Source organism: Tetrahymena thermophila, assembly GCF_000189635.1.
Source record: "Tetrahymena thermophila SB210 genomic scaffold scf_8254646, whole genome shotgun sequence".
Lineage (NCBI taxonomy): Eukaryota > Ciliophora > Oligohymenophorea > Hymenostomatida > Tetrahymenidae > Tetrahymena > Tetrahymena thermophila.
This window is the reverse complement of record NW_002476414.1, coordinates 188,462-208,218: the sequence shown is the minus strand read 5'-3', so window position 1 is coordinate 208,218 and position 19,757 is coordinate 188,462. Positions and strand designations below refer to the sequence as shown.

At 23.3% G+C, this 19,757-nt stretch overlaps 6 protein-coding genes across 6 annotated transcripts; 3 read left to right on the top strand and 3 right to left on the bottom strand. All coding sequences in view use genetic code 6, as the record gives it.

Moving 5' to 3' along the window:
• Window positions 1-1,996: 1,996 nt before the first annotated feature.
• Window positions 1,997-4,214, top strand: TTHERM_00820730 (transmembrane protein, putative; the record flags this gene model as incomplete). The annotated part of the gene is made up of 2 exons (XM_001016181.1): window positions 1,997-2,735; window positions 3,088-4,214. The coding sequence occupies 2 exons, from the start codon at window positions 1,997-1,999 to the stop codon at window positions 4,212-4,214; spliced, it is 1,866 nt and encodes a 621-aa protein (XP_001016181.1).
• An 812-nt stretch (window positions 4,215-5,026) lies between these two features.
• On the bottom strand, window positions 5,027-6,323 carry TTHERM_00820720 (pectinacetylesterase family protein; the record flags this gene model as incomplete). Its single annotated transcript, XM_001016180.3, has 2 exons — window positions 5,027-5,811; window positions 5,960-6,323. 2 exons carry the CDS (start codon window positions 6,321-6,323, stop codon window positions 5,027-5,029), a joined length of 1,149 nt encoding a protein of 382 aa, XP_001016180.1.
• Window positions 6,324-8,875: 2,552 nt separating this feature from the next.
• Window positions 8,876-11,118, top strand: TTHERM_00820700 (transmembrane protein, putative; the record flags this gene model as incomplete). The annotated part of the gene is made up of 2 exons (XM_001016178.3): window positions 8,876-9,614; window positions 9,971-11,118. The coding sequence occupies 2 exons, from the start codon at window positions 8,876-8,878 to the stop codon at window positions 11,116-11,118; spliced, it is 1,887 nt and encodes a 628-aa protein (XP_001016178.1).
• A 1,185-nt stretch (window positions 11,119-12,303) lies between these two features.
• TTHERM_00820690 (hypothetical protein) lies at window positions 12,304-12,876 on the bottom strand (the record flags this gene model as incomplete). The annotated part of the gene is made up of 1 exon (XM_001016177.1): window positions 12,304-12,876. The coding sequence occupies one exon, from the start codon at window positions 12,874-12,876 to the stop codon at window positions 12,304-12,306; it is 573 nt and encodes a 190-aa protein (XP_001016177.1).
• A 1,129-nt stretch (window positions 12,877-14,005) lies between these two features.
• TTHERM_00820680 (hypothetical protein) lies at window positions 14,006-15,583 on the bottom strand (the record flags this gene model as incomplete). Its single annotated transcript, XM_001016176.1, has 1 exon — window positions 14,006-15,583. One exon carries the CDS (start codon window positions 15,581-15,583, stop codon window positions 14,006-14,008), a length of 1,578 nt encoding a protein of 525 aa, XP_001016176.1.
• Window positions 15,584-16,670: 1,087 nt separating this feature from the next.
• On the top strand, window positions 16,671-19,566 carry TTHERM_00820670 (hypothetical protein; the record flags this gene model as incomplete). The annotated part of the gene is made up of 10 exons (XM_001016175.3): window positions 16,671-16,912; window positions 16,967-17,032; window positions 17,101-17,140; window positions 17,236-17,358; window positions 17,573-17,819; window positions 17,912-18,174; window positions 18,289-18,744; window positions 18,829-19,110; window positions 19,253-19,349; window positions 19,445-19,566. 10 exons carry the CDS (start codon window positions 16,671-16,673, stop codon window positions 19,564-19,566), a joined length of 1,938 nt encoding a protein of 645 aa, XP_001016175.3.
• Between the last annotated feature and the right edge of the window lie 191 nt (window positions 19,567-19,757).

Genomic DNA, 19,757 nt, shown 5'->3' with positions numbered 1-19,757 from the left:
TTATCTACTTTCTTTGATTTTAAATATTAATTAATTTGAAAGAGAGATAAATAAGGAAGTATGTTAATAATTAATTGTCTTAAAATGTTTTTTAAATATTTTTAATGAATTATTGGACAATCGAAAATATTAAATTTTAGAGTAAATTAACATTAAGTTGTGCTCGTTTATTTATTTTATAATGAATTAGAAGTATATTTTTTATTGATAAGATAAATGATTACACAACACTTCTAATGGATCAAATTTTATGAGTAAATACAATAACTTTTTTGATAAAAATCAAAATTAATTAGATGTATGTAAATAAAATTTTTTCAATAAGTTGCCAATTCAAAATAAAAATTTTTTTAAGAGTTTGTTATTTGATTTTACTAGAAATTGGGTAAAAAATTTGTGTATAAATAAGAGAAAAACCAACTATATTTTCTGTAAATAAAAGCATTGATATCTAACTAATTACTTTTAATTTGTTTAGAAACTCCCAAAAAATTTTGAAAAAATTTAATCTAAATGATTATACCAAATGTAATGCAAGTAAGGTGCATTATAAACTGTTTATATCTTATTTAAATTAGATTATTTTTTAAATAAATCAAACATAATTCTAATGTTATAATTTTACTTGCAATAGTAATAAAATTAGAAATTTGCTTGAGTAAAATTTATAATTTAGTTTGAATTGCTAGATTAAAATATAAGAAAAAAATCTAATAAATAAATGGCTTTATTGCAAGAATTCAAAATTAAAGAGACAAATAAAATATTAAAAATTTTTTTACATCAATTTCTTTTTTTATCTTTGATAAATTTTAGATTTATAAAGAAAGATATATGATTTTTAAATATATAATGTAATCTGTTCAAAACCATTATTTTTATTTGTCAAATCAACCTGTTTTATTAATTCATAAATTAACAATTTAGTATTATGTTCAAATTTTTCTTGTTTTTTTTCAAAATTTAGTAAAAAAAGAAATGAACAAAAAAATAAAAATTGTTACTGATAATTTATTATGATCGATTGCTTTCTTTATGAATTTCGAGTTATGATAAGATATTCAAAAAACTAATCTAAAATTAATGAAATTCTATAAGGAAATAAATAAAAAAATAAATTGATTGATGAATTTATTTCCACCCAGAATTTATGTGATTAGATTTTTGTTTTAAAATTGAATGTCTAACAAATTAAATCAATCAAATACTGCAAGATATTCTATTGACTATAAATTAAATGCATATCATGAAATTTTTCATCTAATAAAATTAAGTTTACAATCAATAAATTTTCGTTACCAATAAAATTTAAAAAACTAAATTATAAATTTAATTAATAAATTTGTTCGAAAAAATCAAATAAATTGATTAGATTCATGCATTTAGATGTAATAACTTAAGCATATTTCCTTTATTAAAACATATAAACAAGCAATTAAGCAAGCAAACTAACAAAAAAAACGAATTTGAAGTTTTTCCAAAAATATCTTGTTTAAAATCAATTTTATTTTTTAAATTTTGTTGATTTTTTTTCAGGTTTAAGGTGTTAATATTGTAGTATTTAAATTCCCTTTTGAAATTGAAGGAAAAAGTAGAATATTTTATATAATATTAAGTAACAAGTTTCTTTAAATTTAAGAGAATTTCATATTTGGACTACATAATTAATGTGCTTAGCTAATTGATAATTGAGCTATTACAAGCAGAGACTTTTAAATTAATCATTGTTATTATTTTTTGAATTTCCAATGGTTAGAATTTATTATCAATCAATTTTGTGTTAAATGTATTGAATTCGAATGAGAAATTACAGATGAAAGATTGAATTTCAAAAAATAATGAACAGTAATATTTTTTATCCAATTTTTAGAGATCTGTAAAATTAATTAAATTCATTTACCTGATTTACTATCTCATAATATTTTAAAAAAGTATTAAATTAAAAAATCAAATAACTCAAATAAGTAAGTAAGTAAATAAATAAATACACAAATAAATGTGCTGCAACTTATCACCTAAATCACTTAGATGCAGTAATGGTTTTTTGACAGTTCTAGCTATAATTGTATCAGTAGTTGTACTAGTGCTCAGTGTTGTTTCAGGAGTTAACTACAAACAGGGATTTATTTTTGTGGAATATGCTGTTAACTGGAATAATGAAGTTATTATTGATGTCGCATATGTAGATGCTTAAACAGGATAATGTACCCAAACAAATTTACCTGCTTTGGCTTATCAATTTGGTGGTTTAAGTAGTGGTTGTGACTGCACTAGCTCAGGAGGCTCTGTTTCAACAAGCTCTTGTTCTTCTTCATAGGCTGCGACATGTTCAAAAGTAAAAGCAATTCCTTAAACAACCATGCAAAATTGGATAGATGCTAGCGGAAATCCTCTTCGTCTCTGCTTCACACGTCTTCCTGGCTACAAATTTTCAGAAAAATTCCTTATTAACAGCTAATGTAGAGATCCTGCTAACGAAAAAATGTGTGGTGGATCAAATCCTTTAATCGCTTTCTGTGTTCCCAATAATTAAAAATGCCCTGTATAATCAATTTCTACATCTTAAGTCAATCCTACTGACGAATAAATCGGCACCACTGGACTTTGGTTATAAAGAGGTAATGCTAACTAGTTAGGCTTGAGCGAACTCTACCTTTCTGAGCAATAAGGAATGTGCATAGACTCCCTTGAAGCCTATTGGGATGGAGTATAAACACCTTACAAACTTCTTAAAGGTAAAATTTTAATATTTCCAAAATTAATAGCATTAAAATAATCAAATCAATTAACTCTAAATTTTATATCATAAAAGAATTATTTAAATCCAATAAATAGTGTTGATAATAAAGAAAAATAAATAAAAACACGAATAACAGTTTTTTATTATTATTTTTTTTGGTTTACTACAAAATAAAATTTTAATTTTCTAAAAAATAAAATAGTTTTTATTAAGAATAAAAAAGTCAAAAAAAAATAAAATTTTGATTAATTAAGAATGAGAAGAGAGAATTGATTGATTGATTTTTTTATTTTAAAATAAATATGTTTTATTTTAACTTTAAATAATATTTTGAATAAATAAAATAGATTATTATTATGGAAAATGCAAAATCGATACTGTTTACTGGAATAAGGTTCAAGATACTTCTAAAGCCAATTTTTTTAAAGCAAATGGAATGGATCCAACTAATTTCCCTGGTTTGGTAACTGGAAGCAATGTTAGTCTTCAATAAAGAAAATACTTGCCTTGGAATTAACAATGTAGAACAGGTAGTTAGATGTCTGATTTAATTAATGTAACTCTTAACTATGTCAGCGATTACAATAACCACAAGTATTTATATAAAGTCTGTATTGGAAATGTAGTATTTTTAGGAATTTATTGTCTATTCCTGTTTATGGGCTGCTTCACTAGTCAAATAAAACGTAAATGCTGTGCTTGTAGAGGTTGCTGTAAGACAAGCTTATGCTGCTGTCCTTGCTTAAGAGAAGGTTGCACTCTTACTATTTGCACTTTAAGATCTCCTGAATGCATTAGAAAGTGCTGGACCAAAAAAGACTTAGAAGATTCTTGCTTTGATTATTGCAGATTAGTCGATCCTATACATATCCTTTTGGTTATTGTTAAGTTTGGCTTTGACTTAGCAATGCTAGGTTTAAGTGCAATGAATTTCGTAAATGTCAAATCTTACAAAAATTCTTTATCAAATATTGCTAAATTAAATTGTTCAACTGATGATTTCAATAGTTCTATTTAATCAACAAGTGACAGTCTAAACAATATAGTACATCCTTTAGATGCTGTTGTCCTAGCAATCTTAGTAGTTTATGTTTGTCTCTCAGTTTTAGGCATCATCACCTACATCTGCAACTAAGTTTCTAAAAGAAGAGCTATGCTCAAATAGAAATGTCAACTCAAATAAGTAAAAGTAATTGATGAATGTGATTAAACAATACCTACTATTCTAAGTTAAATTACTGTAGTAGGTGAAACTCCAATTTAAAATGGATAAAATGTATCTATGCAATTGTAATAAAATCTTTATCCTTAACAACAAGCTTATCCTTATCCTTAATAACAAGTCAATCCTTACTAGCCTGCTCAACCACCCTTGATGCAACAATAAAACTAATAAATGAATATGTAGCCCATGCAAATAGCTCAACCCGTTTACTACTAACAACCACAAAACTACCCTTAATAGCAATATTGAAATTACATTTTTCATTTTTAAAAATTAATACTTACCTATTATTCAACATGTATACATGTATCAATGCATAAACTAATCTCAAATTTTAAAAAATATTAGTATATTTTCTCATTAATCTAAATTTATTTAAATAATAATTCATTCATTCATTCATTCAATTTAGTTTTGTATTTTCGCGATTAAAAACAACTAAATATTAGGGATAGATATTATGCCAACCGAATACTGAATGCTAATTATTTTAAAATGATAAAATTTTTTTATTTTTATCTGATACTTTCTATCAGCAGAAGTAAGAATATGAAAATGAACAAATTAATGAATGATTTATGTTGTAAAATAATTAAAACACTTCAAAATTTAATAATAATCTTTCATTTTTTTTATTTTCAAGTTATTTTTTTGAATTTGTGATTTCTTTAAAATTTTCATTAATTTTAAAATATCTTTTTTATTAATATTGACCTAAACTAAAGTTTTTATTTATTTTTTTAAAACTCAAAAGATAAAGTTGACCTAAAATATTTAAATTGCTGGCTTGTCTATTGCTTTTTAACTTAAATTCCTCAATTTTAAAAGAAAAATTAAAAAAAATAATTTTACTTTTTATTTATTAAAAGTAAATATAAACATTTCTTTTTTAATCTAAAATAATATTTATTTATACTTTCTATGTTCAGAATTAAACAAAATTAATTTTTTTATTGTAAACAAAATAAATTCAACCTGAAATTAAGAATAACATTTATTAGTTTTCTGATGAAAGATTGAATAATAATTTGGTAAAAAAAATATTTAATTACAAGATGTAATCATTTGTATTAATAAGCGCAGTTTTTATTATTAGGATAAGGAACTTAATCAATACGCTATTTAGATTTTAAAAACCTATAGTTAATCCATTGATCTAAAGATTCTTGACCTGTATATTTAAAAGAGCTGGGAATTGTGAAGTTTCTATTTGAATACCAATTGGTTTGGACCAAATCATGGAAACCACAACTAATCAACCAACTACCCCAATTGGGTTTCTTAGATAAAATATTAGATAGAAGCATCTTATATGTTTCTCCATAAGATAAAATAAATTAAAGAGTTTCAGGATCACACTAATCGAAATGATTGTAGCAAGGAATTTAATAAATATACTATAAAGCCCAATTGTCATATAAAGAACCAATAATAAATGCATCTGTTTAAATGAATTCCCAAGAATACTTTGGAAGAATGCATTTGTAGAAATCAGAGCCAATAGTTTAATACTTGCATTCAGGGAATATAGTTTTGTAATGATCATTCTTAATAAAGTTGCCAAATACCTAAACAATTTATTAAAAGGGTTCAGGACTGTCTAAAAAGAAACCAGAATCAGGAACTATTCTTACATCAGTTGATGGTAATATTTTTTAAAGATAATTTGCATATTAATAGGCACCCAAAGCACCAGCTGAACTTCCAGATAGTATAACATTATGATTCAAATTTAGCTAATAATTTTTAATCATATAATTAAATATAAACACAAGCATTCTTTGTGCCCTGAAATGCAAAGTAGTATTTTTATATTAAACTGAAGCATCTCCTGCATAAGTAGCACCTATTTTATTATAAATGATTTTTTAAAGTAATATATCTTTATTAACTCATAATTAAAGCTAATATATTTTATTTTTTCCTTAGAATTACATTTAATATAAACTACTTTTCTAAAATTAGAATATTTAATATCAACTGAATCAAATTACCTTCGCAAGTAGGAATAATCAGAAGATTCCATCTTCCAAAAGTTTTATCATCTTCTCTGAAAATTCCTTCAATTTCAGATTCATTGAAGAACGAAGGTCTATATTTAGACGAACCAATTAAAGTAAAAGATCTTTAATAACAATTTTCAAGAATGTCATCTACAGTAGGACCTGCACAATTGCCAACACCTTCTAAATATATGAGAGTATTTCTTTTGTGCTCTCCTGGACGATAGTAAATTCCTGGTTTGCTACCATCTAAGCACCTAGCATTTTCAGGTGTGTCAATAATAGTAAAGGGAATTGGAGTTTTCTAAGAAAAACTGAGAGTCAATAAAAATGTTAATAAAAGTATATTTTTCATAATTTTAGAAATTTTGAAAAAAATTTTTAGACAAAAGATATTTTTTTTGCTAATTAAAATATTTGAAGTTTGCTTAAGATAAAAATAAATTATATTTATTATTTGTATATTAGTTTAAAAAGTCTTTGGCTAATCATATCTACAGGCTTTAATTAAAATATGATTTAAAAGTACAGCAAAAATAATACCACCAAATTTTGATATATTTTCACACAAAATAGGTTTTGGAGGCACAATGAATGAATGAATGAATGAATGAATGAATGAATGAATGAATGAATAAATCTACAAATAAATAAATAAACAAAATTAAAATAAATAAATTTATAATCATTTTATCAAATAAATAAATAAATTAATAACCATAAAATCAAATAAATAAATAATTATTAAAGATAAATGAAATTATTTTTGAGTTATATCTGTTTATTTTCTTTGATTTTTAATATTAATTAATTTGGAGGAGAGGTAAATAAGGAAAGATGTTAATAATTGACTAAAAATGAATTAAAAGATTTTTAATAAATTAATGAACGATGGAAAATATTCAATTTTAGAGTAAATTAGAATGAAGTTATGCTTGTTTCTTTATTTTTAATGAATATATTTTTTATTGATTTTAATAAAGGATTAAACAATTTATAATGGATCAACTTTTATGAGTAAATACAATCACCTATTTTCATAGAAATCAAAATTAATTAGCTGTAAATAAAATTTATTCAATAAATTGCTAAATAAAAAAAAATATGTAAAATTTTAATTAATTTGTTTATTAATAAAAATTTGTTTTAGAGCTTCTTATTTGATTTTACTAGAAATTTAATAAAAAGATTAAGTGTAAAAATAAGAATAAAACAAACAAATTTTTTATGTAAATAATAATTTTGATATCTAATTACTTTTTTTAAAATCCATTTTAAAAGCAAAATCCTAAGTTCTAAAAATGAGAAAGCAAATATTATTATAAATTTGCTTTAGGATTTACATTCAAAAAGAAAATATAAATTTGCTTTGCTTTAAAATTAATTAAATATATCTTAATAAGCTATTTTAGTATTAATAGAAATGAATCAGATGTTTGGTTTGTTAAGATTATTTAAAAGTAAGTGAAATAATTTAATCTAAATAATTTTTTCAAACACTGTAATGCAAGTAAAGTGCAATGAAAACTTTTTATATTTTAGTTGAATTGGATTATTTTTGAAAAAAACCAAACATAATTCAAATTTGTTTGAGTAAAATTTGTTATTTAGCTTGAATTTATAGATTTTAATATAAGAAAGAGATCTAATAAATAAATAAATAAGTTTAGTAAATACCATTGATTAGATTAATCGCAAGAATTCATAATTAAAGAGATAAATAAAATATTAAAAATTTTTTTAGGCTAATCTCTAATTCATCTCTCTTAGATTTTAAATACAGAAAATTATATTATTTTTATTCTTTTAATCTGTTAAAAAACCATTATTTATTTGTGTTTATTACATAAACGTGTTTTTTAACTCACAAATTAACAATTTAATTGTTCTAGCTTTATGTCTTTATTCAAAATTTAGAAAAAAATAAATGAACTACAAAAATAAAAATTGCTACTGATAATTTATTATGATTGCTCCTTTAATGAATTTCGAGTTACGACAAGAAATTCAAAAAAACTAATCTAAAATTAGTGAAATTCTAATTAGCAAATAAATTAATTTATGAACTAATTTCCATTCAGAATTTATGTGATTAGATTTAGGTTTTATAATTGATTTAACAAATATTAAATCAATCAAATATTACAAGAAAATCTTTTAATTATAAATCGAATGTATATCATGAAGTTTATAAGATTAATTACCTTTTTCTGTTTTTATTTATTTACTAAATTATTTATTTGCCTTTAGATTTTTTCAACTAACAATAATTAAGTTTACAATCAATACATTATCTTCTCCAATAAAATTTAAAAAACTAATTAAATATAAAATTAATTAATAAATTTGCTCGAACAAATCAAAGTGATAATAAGCATGCATTTAGATGTAATGATCTAAAGCATATTTTTTTATCAATCTAACAAGCAAAAAAATAAACAAACATATAAATTTGAAGTTTTTCCTAAATATCTTATTTAAATCAATTTTATTTAAAAATTTTTGTTAATTTTTTTCTCAGATTTAAGGTTTTATTGCTAAAAAATTAAAACTCCCGTTTGAAATTGTAGGAAAAAGTAAAATCTTTTATAATAAATTGTTAAATAACAAGTTTTTTATTTCATATTTGGACAGAATCAATGTATTTCGCTAATGTAGCTATTATTATTTTTTGAATTTCCAATGGTGTAAATTTATTATGAATCAATTTATTGTTAAATGCATTGAATTCGAATGAGATATTACAGATGAAAGATTGAATTTCGAAAATCATGAACAGTAATATGTGATATCGATTTTTTAGAGATCTTTCAAATTAATTAAATTCGTATTAGCTGATTTACAATCTCATAATAGTTTAAAAAGTATTAAAAAATCAAATAGATAAATAAACAAATATACAAATAAATGTGCTGCAACTTATCCCCTAAATCTCTTAGATGCAGTAATGGCTTTTTCACAGTTCTAGCTATTATTGTATCAGTAGTTGTACTAGTACTTAGTGTTGTGTCAGGAATTAACTACAAGCAGGGATTTATTTTTGTAGAATATGCTATTAACTGGAGTAATGAAGTTATTATTGACGTCGCATAAGTAGATGCTAAAACAGGATAATGTACTCAAACCAATTTACCTGCTTTGGCTTATCAATTTGGCGGTTTGAGTAGTGGCTGTGACTGCACTAGCTCAGGAGGCTCTGTTTCAACAAGCTCTTGTTCATCTTCATAGGCTGCAACATGCGCCAACGTTAAAGCAATTCCTAAAACAGTTATGCAAAATTGGATAGATGCAAGTGGAAATCCTCTTCGTCTCTGCTTCACACGTCTTCCTGGCTACAAATTTTCATAAAAATTCCTTATTAATGGTTAATGCAGAGATCCTGCGAACGAAAAAATGTGTGGTGGATCAGATCCTTTAATCGCTTTCTGTGTTCCAAAAAATTAAAAATGCCCTGTATAATCAATTTCTACATCTTAAGTCAATCCAACTGATGAATAAATCGGTACCACTGGACTCTGGCTATAAAGAGGTAATGCTAACTAATTAGGTTTGAGCGAACTCTACCTCTCTGAGCAATAAGGAATGTGCATAGACTCCTTTTTAGCCTATTGGGATGGAGTACAAAAACCTTACAAACTTCTTAAAGGTAATATTTTAATATTTCGAAAAATTAATAGCATTAAAATAATCAATCAATTAAATAGATATTTTGCATCGTAAAAAAATTAGTAAAGTAATAATTTACAATAGTATTTGTAACAAAGAAAAACAAAATAACAACAGTTTATTAAAAGTCTATACTAATTTTTAGTTTACTACAAAATCAAACTTTAATTAACAAAACAGCTAAAAGTAAAACAAACACTAATATCTTTTATTAAGAATAAATAAGTCAAAAAATTAAATAATCATTGATTAAGAATGTTAAGAGAGAATTGATTGATTATTTTATTTTAAAATAAATCTTTTAACTTTAAATAATATTTTGAATAAATTAAATAGATTATTATTATGGTAAATGCAAAGTCGATACTGTTTACTGGACCAAAGTTCAAGATACTTCTAAAGCTAATTTCTTTAAGGCAAATGGATAAGACCCAACTAATTTCCCAGGTTTGGTAACTGGTAGCAATGTTAGTCTTTAGTAAAGAAAGTACTTGCCTTGGAATTAATAATGTAGAACAGGAAGTTAAATGTCTGATTTAATTAAAGTAACTCTTAACTATGTCAGCGATTACAACAACCATTAGTATTTATATAAAGTATGTATTGGAAATGTTGTCTTTTTAGGAATTTATTGTCTATTCCTCTTCATGGGCTGCTTCACTAGTCAAATAAAACGTAAGTGCTGTGCTTGCAGAGGGTGCTGTAAGACAAGCTTTTGCTGTTGCCCTTGCTTAAAAGAAGGTTGCACTATTTCTATTTGCACTTTAAGATCTCCTGAATGTATTAGAAGGTGGTGGACAAAAAAAGACTTAGAAGATTCTTGCTACGACTATTGCAAATTAGTCGATCCTATCCATATCCTTTTAATAATTGTTAAGTTTGGCTTTGACTTTGCAATGCTAGGTTTGAGTGTAATGAATTTCTTAAATGTCAAATCTTACAAAAATTCTTTATCTGATATTGCTAAATTAAATTGTTCAACTGATGATTTCAATAGTTCTGTTAAATCAACAAGCGACAGTTTAAACAATATCGTAAATCCTTTAGATGCTGTTATCCTAGCAATCTTAGTAGTTTATGTTTGTCTCTCATTTTTAGGTATCATCACCTATAGCTGCAACTAAGTTTCTAAAAGAAGAGCTATGCTCAAGTAGAAATATTAACTCAAGTAAGTAAAAGTAATAGATGAATGTGATTAAACAATACCTACTATTATAAGTTAAAATGCTGTAGTAGGTGAAACTCCAATCCAAAATGGATAAAACGTAACTATGCAGTTGTAATAAAATCTGTATCCTTAACAACAACAATAACCTTATCCTTAATAACAAGTCAATCATTAACCCTATTAAGTCAATCCTTACTAGCCTGCTCAACCACCCTTGATGTAACCATAATACTAGTAAGTAAATATGTAGCCCATGTAAATAGTTCAACCCGTTTACTACTAACAACCATAAAACTACCCTTAAAAGCACTATTGAAATTACATTATTAACTTTTTAAAACAAATACTTATTTATTATTAAGTATGTACACAAGTATCAATACATAAATTAATATCATGTATGTATATATAATATTAGTATATTTTATCTTTAATCCAAATTAGTTTAAATAATAATTCATTCATTCGATTTAGTTTTGTATTTTAGATATATAGTACAATAAAATATTAGGGATAGGTTGAATATGTTGTAAACCAAAAACTGAACGCTATTCATTTTAAAAAGATAAAAATATTTTTATTTTCATTTGATATTTTCTAGGAACACTAAAAATATTATAATAAAGAAAATAAAGAAGTCAATTAGTGGTTTTTGTTGCAAAATAATTAAAACACTTTAAAATTTAAGAATAAATATTCATTTTTTCATTTTCAAGTTAGTTTTTTGAATTTATTCAGAACAAATATTTGGTACATCCCTCCAAATAGAAATTTTATTTAGTTCCTTAAAGGGTGGTTTGATCAAGCAAAATTTTTTATAGACACTATAGTTTTGGAACTGATATAAAAAATGGGTGACTGAAATCATACTAACTAGAATTATGTAAAATCCCTCTTTTTATATCAAAAAAAATAATAATTAAATTAATAAATATAAAAATATATTTTAATATATCTTGAAAGACTTAATTCGTGTTATAAGTATAATATTAATAATAATGTACTTTTACTAATAAATTGTATATCAATTTATCTTCTTTATGAATGTTAAAATGTGACAAACAGCATTAATTCCCAACAGGTTGATTGATTATTAGAATTTTTAAAGTAAAAAGTATATTTATTTGTATTTTGAAGCACATTATATAAAAAAAACAAATAGATACATAGACAAGTAGAGTATGTATAAAATCATTATTAAAAAAGAGCAATAAAAAGCATATCAATGAAATAACTCACACATCTCATTCATATGGAATTAAACTTGTTTAATTAATAGTAAGATCTACTTACTAAATTGCTAGTTTATTTATTTATTTAATTAATTACTTGTTTACTTAATTAGATACTTACTTATTTACTCATTTACATTTAATTTATTAAGTGTGATTTTTATTATAGAATTAATTTTATTTTAGTTTATTTATTTATTTATTTATAAGCTATGATTGTTGATTTATTTATTTATTTTTCATTAATCTTGCTAGTTAATAGATAATAATCACTTTGTTCCAATAATTCTTGATATAGGCTATCTTTTTGCACTAGATAAATTCAGACGGTTTTATAAGAAATTAGTGGCAGAACTATTTACAGCAGTTTATTGCTTGACTGACTTTTAAAATACAACTTTAATTCCTTGGCCTAAGTCCTTTTTGGCAGTATATACTTCAGATTGAATTGTTAATTTCTTAGGTTCAATTTTATCAATCTTATTTTCAGAGCGCTCAACAACTTTGAATTTGCCTTCAATTTATTTAATTTTTTTAGTAGGCAGTTCTTCATTAATCAAATTAAGTAGGTTTTGGTCTACTTTTGCATTTAAGGATTAGGGCTGGCTATTAGTAGATTTATTATTAAGCTATTTCTCACTCTGTTACTATTTATTTGTACCTTTTAATTGCTTTTTATCATTTTCGTCATCATCACTCAACTCATTTCTTCTTCTTACTCTCTTTTTCTTGGGAGCGACTGCTAAGGTTGCTTACTTTAGTTACTTTTAGCCTGAAATAATGTTTTTTTTGGCTGTGGAAAATGAAACTTCCTCAACCATATCTGAATCACTATCGGACATTTTTGTTGCTTTATTTATTTATTAAGTAGCTCTATATAATTTTTTGGTTGTTTATTTAGTTAATTTATTTTTTCTACTTTGAAAAATTAAAGGAGATATACAAATAGATATAATCTTAATTTAATTATCATTTGCTTTTGCAAAATACATTGCTTAGACAATAGTAAAAAAAACAAGCACTTAGTCACTCATTCATTCATTTCATTATATTATTTATTTGACAGATTTTTCAATATTTTTAGCCCTTGTAATACTTAATAAATAGAAAAATGAGCAAATCATCATATAAACAAATACATATATCATCAGGAACATTCACCATTATTATTATTATTATTATTATTTAATTTTTAAAAACAAGATATTTGCTTCATCCATCATTATAAATAAATTATTTCACACAACAAGTAAATTTAAAATTTTTAAATATAAATACAATTAATTCATCTTATAATTATAAATAATACTTAAATATTTTAAATAAACTAATTTTTATTATTTAAACTCATTTTTTCATATTATTTAAATGATAAAATTATATTTTTATGTGAAAATTTAATTAAAAAATTAATTGTGATTCTAAATAAATCTAAAAACTAAGAAATATTTTAAAATAATTTATATATATAAAAGCTAATTTTCAGTTTTTATTTAGCAATATGAATAAAATTAATTTTTAATATAAAATAAGATTATTTAATTTATGTAATGATGAAATTAAGAAATTAAAATTTTTTCAGCAACTCAAATTATCAATTTTTATAAAATATTTTTGAAATAATTAATTTACATGCAAAATCTAGGTATTAAAACAGTTTTAAAGAAAATATTTTTCTTTAAAGTGAATTAAAATTTATTTTTAAAATATTAAAAATTAGAATAATCATTATTAATAAAATTATTTAAATCATAAAAATTTATTTATTATTTTTTATCAATAAACAGCTTGAATAAAAAGTAAATGGAAATTGTATTTTTTAGGATAATGAATGAATGATATATTAATTTCTAAACATTAATCTTGGAAAATAATTTTATAAAATTTATTAACCTACTTTCATAGATTTTACTGGTTTTTAAATTTTGTCAATACATTTTAATAAGCAGAAGAAAGAAAGATATAAATAAATCAAGATAAAGGATTTTAGTTTATAACACCTATATTTCCTCTAGCTAGCCCGGCGTCTAACATGGATACTAAATAGTTGGCATATTCGTGAGCACCACGTTCTAGTTCTTCTTGTTTTCTTTTTTCTAGACGTCTGTGATGCTTGATGGTTTCATTCTTAAGTTTCTTAATTTCATCTTTCATCTTTTTTGTAGATATATTATTTTAAATGATCATTTCATCTGACCTCTCCTTGATTTTTTCAGCTAAGTCAAGATAAGATTTAAATTTTTATTCAACTACTTCTTTGTTTGCATCATATTATGTAAATTTCATTTTGAATCCTGTGACATAGTTTTTTGTTTGATAATTGTAAGAGTGGATATACTTATCTAAGATAGGCGAGAATTTTATAGGCATTAACACCCTTTTATTTCTTGTATTTGATAGTTCTTTGCCGATAGAAGGAAGAGCTAGAGAATCAGATTTTGATTCCTTAAACGAATTAGTCTTGCCTGCAGTATTTGAGCCTGTTTGCATAGCACTCTGTGTCACTCCATGAGTACCTCCAGTGTTAGTAACTTGGTGACTGTGTTATCCATGGTGATGAGATGTGATACTCTATTTTGCCTTTTTATCTTCTGCAAGGATATTACCTGCTCCCAAATCCAAATTCCACTAACTCCAATACTTTTAGCTATTAGTGATCTAAATACCTGTAAAAAGATAGGAAAACTCATTAATCAAATCACTCTTCAATTCATTTCCGAATTCACTTCTACTTTTTGGGAATGCATAGAAAAATGAGTAAAAAACTGCTTAAGCAATAATATCAAAATATTTCTTAAAAAATGTGTTGTTATCATTCTTATTTTCAATAGACAGTAAAATGTTGACATAGTTTCTAGCTATCCTATTTAGCAGTCTTTCTTGTATTTGTTTGAATTTCTTTTCTTCTATTTTAAACTCGTCAGGAGTTAGCAATTTACTGAGTCTTTTCTCTTAGAATTTGCTAATGGCGTACCAGAAAGAATCACTTACAATAGCTACATTCTCCTCCAAAGATAAATATCTCAACCACTTATCATATTCTGTTTCTCTCCTTTTAACTTTTTTAAAAGTTCCATCAGAATTCATTTAATAAGTTTAATTGTTATTAAATTATTGGGCTTGCTAATAGTTTATATTATTTTAATCTGTAATTCCGTCTTTGCCCCACTCCTCTTATTTTTTGATGTGTCGAGCATTCATTATATTTGAAATTATACGCTTAAACTCCACCTAAACTGGAAGAGGTGTGTACATACTGTTAAAGTTTGTTGGTAACTCAGCCTCTTCAATTTTATAAATATGTCCTTTTTTCTTTTAGAATCCTAAACGAGCTAAATCTTTGTATTAGTTCTTCTCCATCATAGCTGGATCAGTGATGAAAGCATCTCCGTTTTCTTTCTAAAAATTCATTCCCTGCATGTTTTCATCCCCAACACCAGGTGTTTTAAATAAATTATTAATATTAGCAGATCCTCCAATATTCAAATTAGATTAAATAATCTATCTGCTGCTACCAATATTCCCTTATTTGTTAAATTGCGAATCCATATTATCTTAATAATATATTAAATATTATCAAATTGTAAATTATTTGTTTGAGTTTAAAAATATTTTATAACACTATCTATCTAACCAAGCTTGTAATATTATTAGCAATAAATACGCTTTCTATAACTTTATTCAAATAAAAATTAAATCTCTTTATCCTAAATACAATCCCGTTCTTTCTTTAATCGCAATATTTTATTATTGTTATTGTAGTTATTTTTATTAAAATCTAAGTTATAAATATTCAAAGAATCAGCTCCCTTTATTATTATTAATCAATTAATTAAATAACTATCTTAGTTTCTTTCCTTCTGAAATGACTAATAAATAAATACATACATACACTCATATATAATTAAATGAATGAATTAATGATTAATATTTAACTAACTTTCAGCTCTATAATATCATATATTATTAGTATATTCATTCATTTAATGATTGCTATATTAATCAATTGTTTCATTCTAATTTATGTGGCATTTGTTTTTTTCATTGTTAAAATATATAATTTTTGATTCTTATAAGTAAATAAATAAATATTGATACTACTAAATTAATTGATTGTTTCAAAACTTAAAAAACACAAATTTTTTCATAGGTTTTTTAAATTAATATTTGTTTTATGCAATTTTGTTGGCTTTTAAATTTATATAAATAGCTGCTAAATTTATTAATTCAGTATAAATATCAAAAGAAAACAACACGATTTTCAATTAGTGTTATCAAATTTACTTTAGATTTATCATTATTTAAACACATTTTATAAGTTTAAATCAACACATTTAATAGAATTTAGCTAAAAATAAATATAATGATTAGAAATAAATACAATGTTTTTACATAGCTTATTATTAAAGAAATCATTTAAATTTAAAACTAAAAGAACATTAATAAATTGATTTATTAATTGATAAACAAATTTATTATTTAAACTAATTTAAAATTAAAAAATTACCTTTAAATTAATTAATTAATGGTGGTTCAAAAAAGTTAATAAATAAAAGAAATTAAATTATTAATTTGGATGAAAAATTATTTTAAAATATTTAACAAAGTAGAATAAATTTGAAATATTATGTGTGTTATGTTTTATTAAACATAGTAAAATTTTATAACTTTATAAACTATTTTTCATTTAGTAATTTATAAAGTCAATCTTAAACTAAATTTTTCTTTAAATTATCTTTGCAAAAAAAGAAACTTACAAAAGAAATTCAAAGGTTTTGTTAATTAAATATTAGTAATTAATTAGCATTAATATCATATTTAGATTTTTTAAGGATATCAAAAAAGATTGTTAGCTAACAAATAAGCTCTACAAAGACTGTAAAATAAATTATAATAGTAGGTAGTTAAAATAGAAATTAAATATATCTAAAGCAATTAGATACCTCACTAAATAAAATTATAATAAAGATTTATTATGAAGTTAACTGATAAGTAGAGGTAATTTTTTATTTTCATTATTGTAAATTGTTGCTTTTACTATGATTTAAATTTTAAATAACTAATAGATCATTAGCTGAGCTAAAAACCACAAAAAGGGAAAATACAGTAAAGAATTTTTAACTTAATCTACAATTTTAAATAAAACTCATTACAATTTTTACCATTTTGTTTATTTCAATAACTGTTTTTTTAAAAATTAGCTTGGCGATTCCAAATTTTAATCCTCTATGATAAACAATCCAATGATGTACTCAAAGATCGCAAAACTTTAAGAAACAGGACAAACTTATTGCCAAAAAAAGGAAATAGAAAGAGATAGACTTGTAATTAAAATATTAATTTGCAATTTTATGGGATAATGAAATAATTTTGTATTGGAATGACATAAAATGAGAAAGAATCTATCTATATATTGATTAATTGATTGATTTCTTTTGTTTATGATAAAATAAATATTAAAGTTATTTAGATTTTGACAATCTATGTTAGTAACTTAAATAATCAGTCAATTAATTTATATTCTTATTTAATTATAAGGAATAATTGAATGAAGAAATTAAGGAAGCTAGCATTCGCCTTGAGGAAAAGAGAAAAGAAATTATGGAAAAAAAGAGAAGTCCAAAGGACGACAACCCTATTCGTTTAGAGAAAAAAATGAAAGCTATGCATCTTAAAATCGATAATATTAGAAATAAATACAATTATGCTGATTCATAAAATAGAGATTTGAAAGAAGATATTAACAAATTAAGAAGAGAAATCAACCTTTACAAACAAATCTAAAGTAAAAATGTGTTTTATTAAATCAATTGATCAATAAAACTTGAATTTATAATTTAAATTTTGTTTTAAACTATTAATTTACTAATTCAATAGAAATTCTTAGCAAAAGAATTTAAGATGCCAAAAAAAGCGTTACAGATCAGTCTGAAAATGCTAGAAACCAAGATAAAATGTTTGAAGAAGGAGCCAAAACTCTCTACAAGCATTAGTCAGAGTATTAATTGTAAAAGAAAAGATACGAAAAAGAATTTCAGAGTGTTTATCATGTTTTGGGTGATGAAAACCGTGACCAAAGAAAGAGAGAAAAGTTTGGAATTAAAGGAGCTGATGGCTCTGTAATGAAATCTCAATCACCAGTAATAAATAATCATTTCAAATAAGCTTTATTCAATTAATATTTCTAAATAATTATTTATAGACACTTTTTTAGCGATTTTTAACTTTTTTATTAAAAAATTTGTAAAAAAAAGTGGTCGAAAAGTGGAAGTGATTTCTTTAAGAGTCATACTTAGGGATTTTAAGATGCTTTAATGGAAAAACATGGAGTTGGTAAAGGGAATAAAAAAAATGATAAAAGAGGAGATGGAGGTCACAATCTTGAATAAATAAAATAAGAATTAGATAAGTATGACGAAGTCTTGTCATTATTAGTAGAATCTTGTCTTAATGAAAAAGTAGATTTTAAAAGTGAAGATAAGAAAAAGAGAAACCAAATAGAATAAGAATATTTAAGAAGAATCATAAATACATTTGCAGATTACGAAGATAAAAAGAATGCAATTTATTAATATATCAACTCCCTTAGAGATGAAAGCGAATAGCTTGAAAAGTAAAAGAAAGAAATTGAAGATGAAATTGAAAAATACAAAAAACTTCCTGAGCAAATCAAATAAGATCCAAAAGTTTAAAAGTGTTTCGACATTTAGGTAAAAATCTTTAAATTTATTAAGAATTTTTAGCATCATTATTAATAAAAATATATTCTAACTAATTATCTTTAAAATAAAAAGAAATAAATAGAAATTATAAAGAGAAAAAGATAGTCTTAAGAAATGGAACATAAATGTTTGATGCTATATATTAATTAATTAAAAATGTAAATTCCTGTCGTCTTCGAAAAAATTGGATGTGATTCTGAAGAATATACTAGGGAACTAGGAGAAGAATATGGTCCATTTAACTACAAAGATATAGATGAAAGCAATATTATTTAATATTTGGCTATTTTAGAAAAAAGAACTAACGATTTACTTCAATTATAAAATCAAGCATTCAATAATGGAAAACAAGGAGTAATTTTATTCAAAAACTATCAATAAATATCTTTCAAATCTATTTTTAAATAAATTTGTTTGAATTTTTATTTATTTATTTATTTATTTATTTATTTATTTATTATTTTCTTAATATCACTTTATTTTTAATACAAAACAGTACTCAGATTAAAGAAAACAAAAATATGCAGAAGAGTCTTATTTATCTCTTTCTAACATTGGAGGAAAGCCTCTTGATTAAGATTTAATTGGAATGCGTATACAAATAAATAAATTATTTATTTTTTTAATGAAATTTTTAATTTTTTTAAAAGTAATTAATTAAATTTTATTTTGTTTTATTTAATTTTAGTTGATGCATATAAGATAAAAGCTGAGGATGCTGAAAAAGAAAAATAAATGTTTAGAGTAGAAGAATTTCAGAAATAAGTATAAGACACTCTTAAAAATAAAAAAAGAATTATTAAAAGATGAGAAAAATTAGTTATTAAAAAATTAAAATTTAATATTTTTGTACTAGATATGCTCTATGCAAATTAATTAGTATATTTATAATAAATTACTTCAACCTTAAATATTTATATATCTCTCAAAATTACAATAATTTATTAATTTAATTTTATCTCTTTAATTCCTTTATTATAATAAGTGAAGTGAATGGTTTT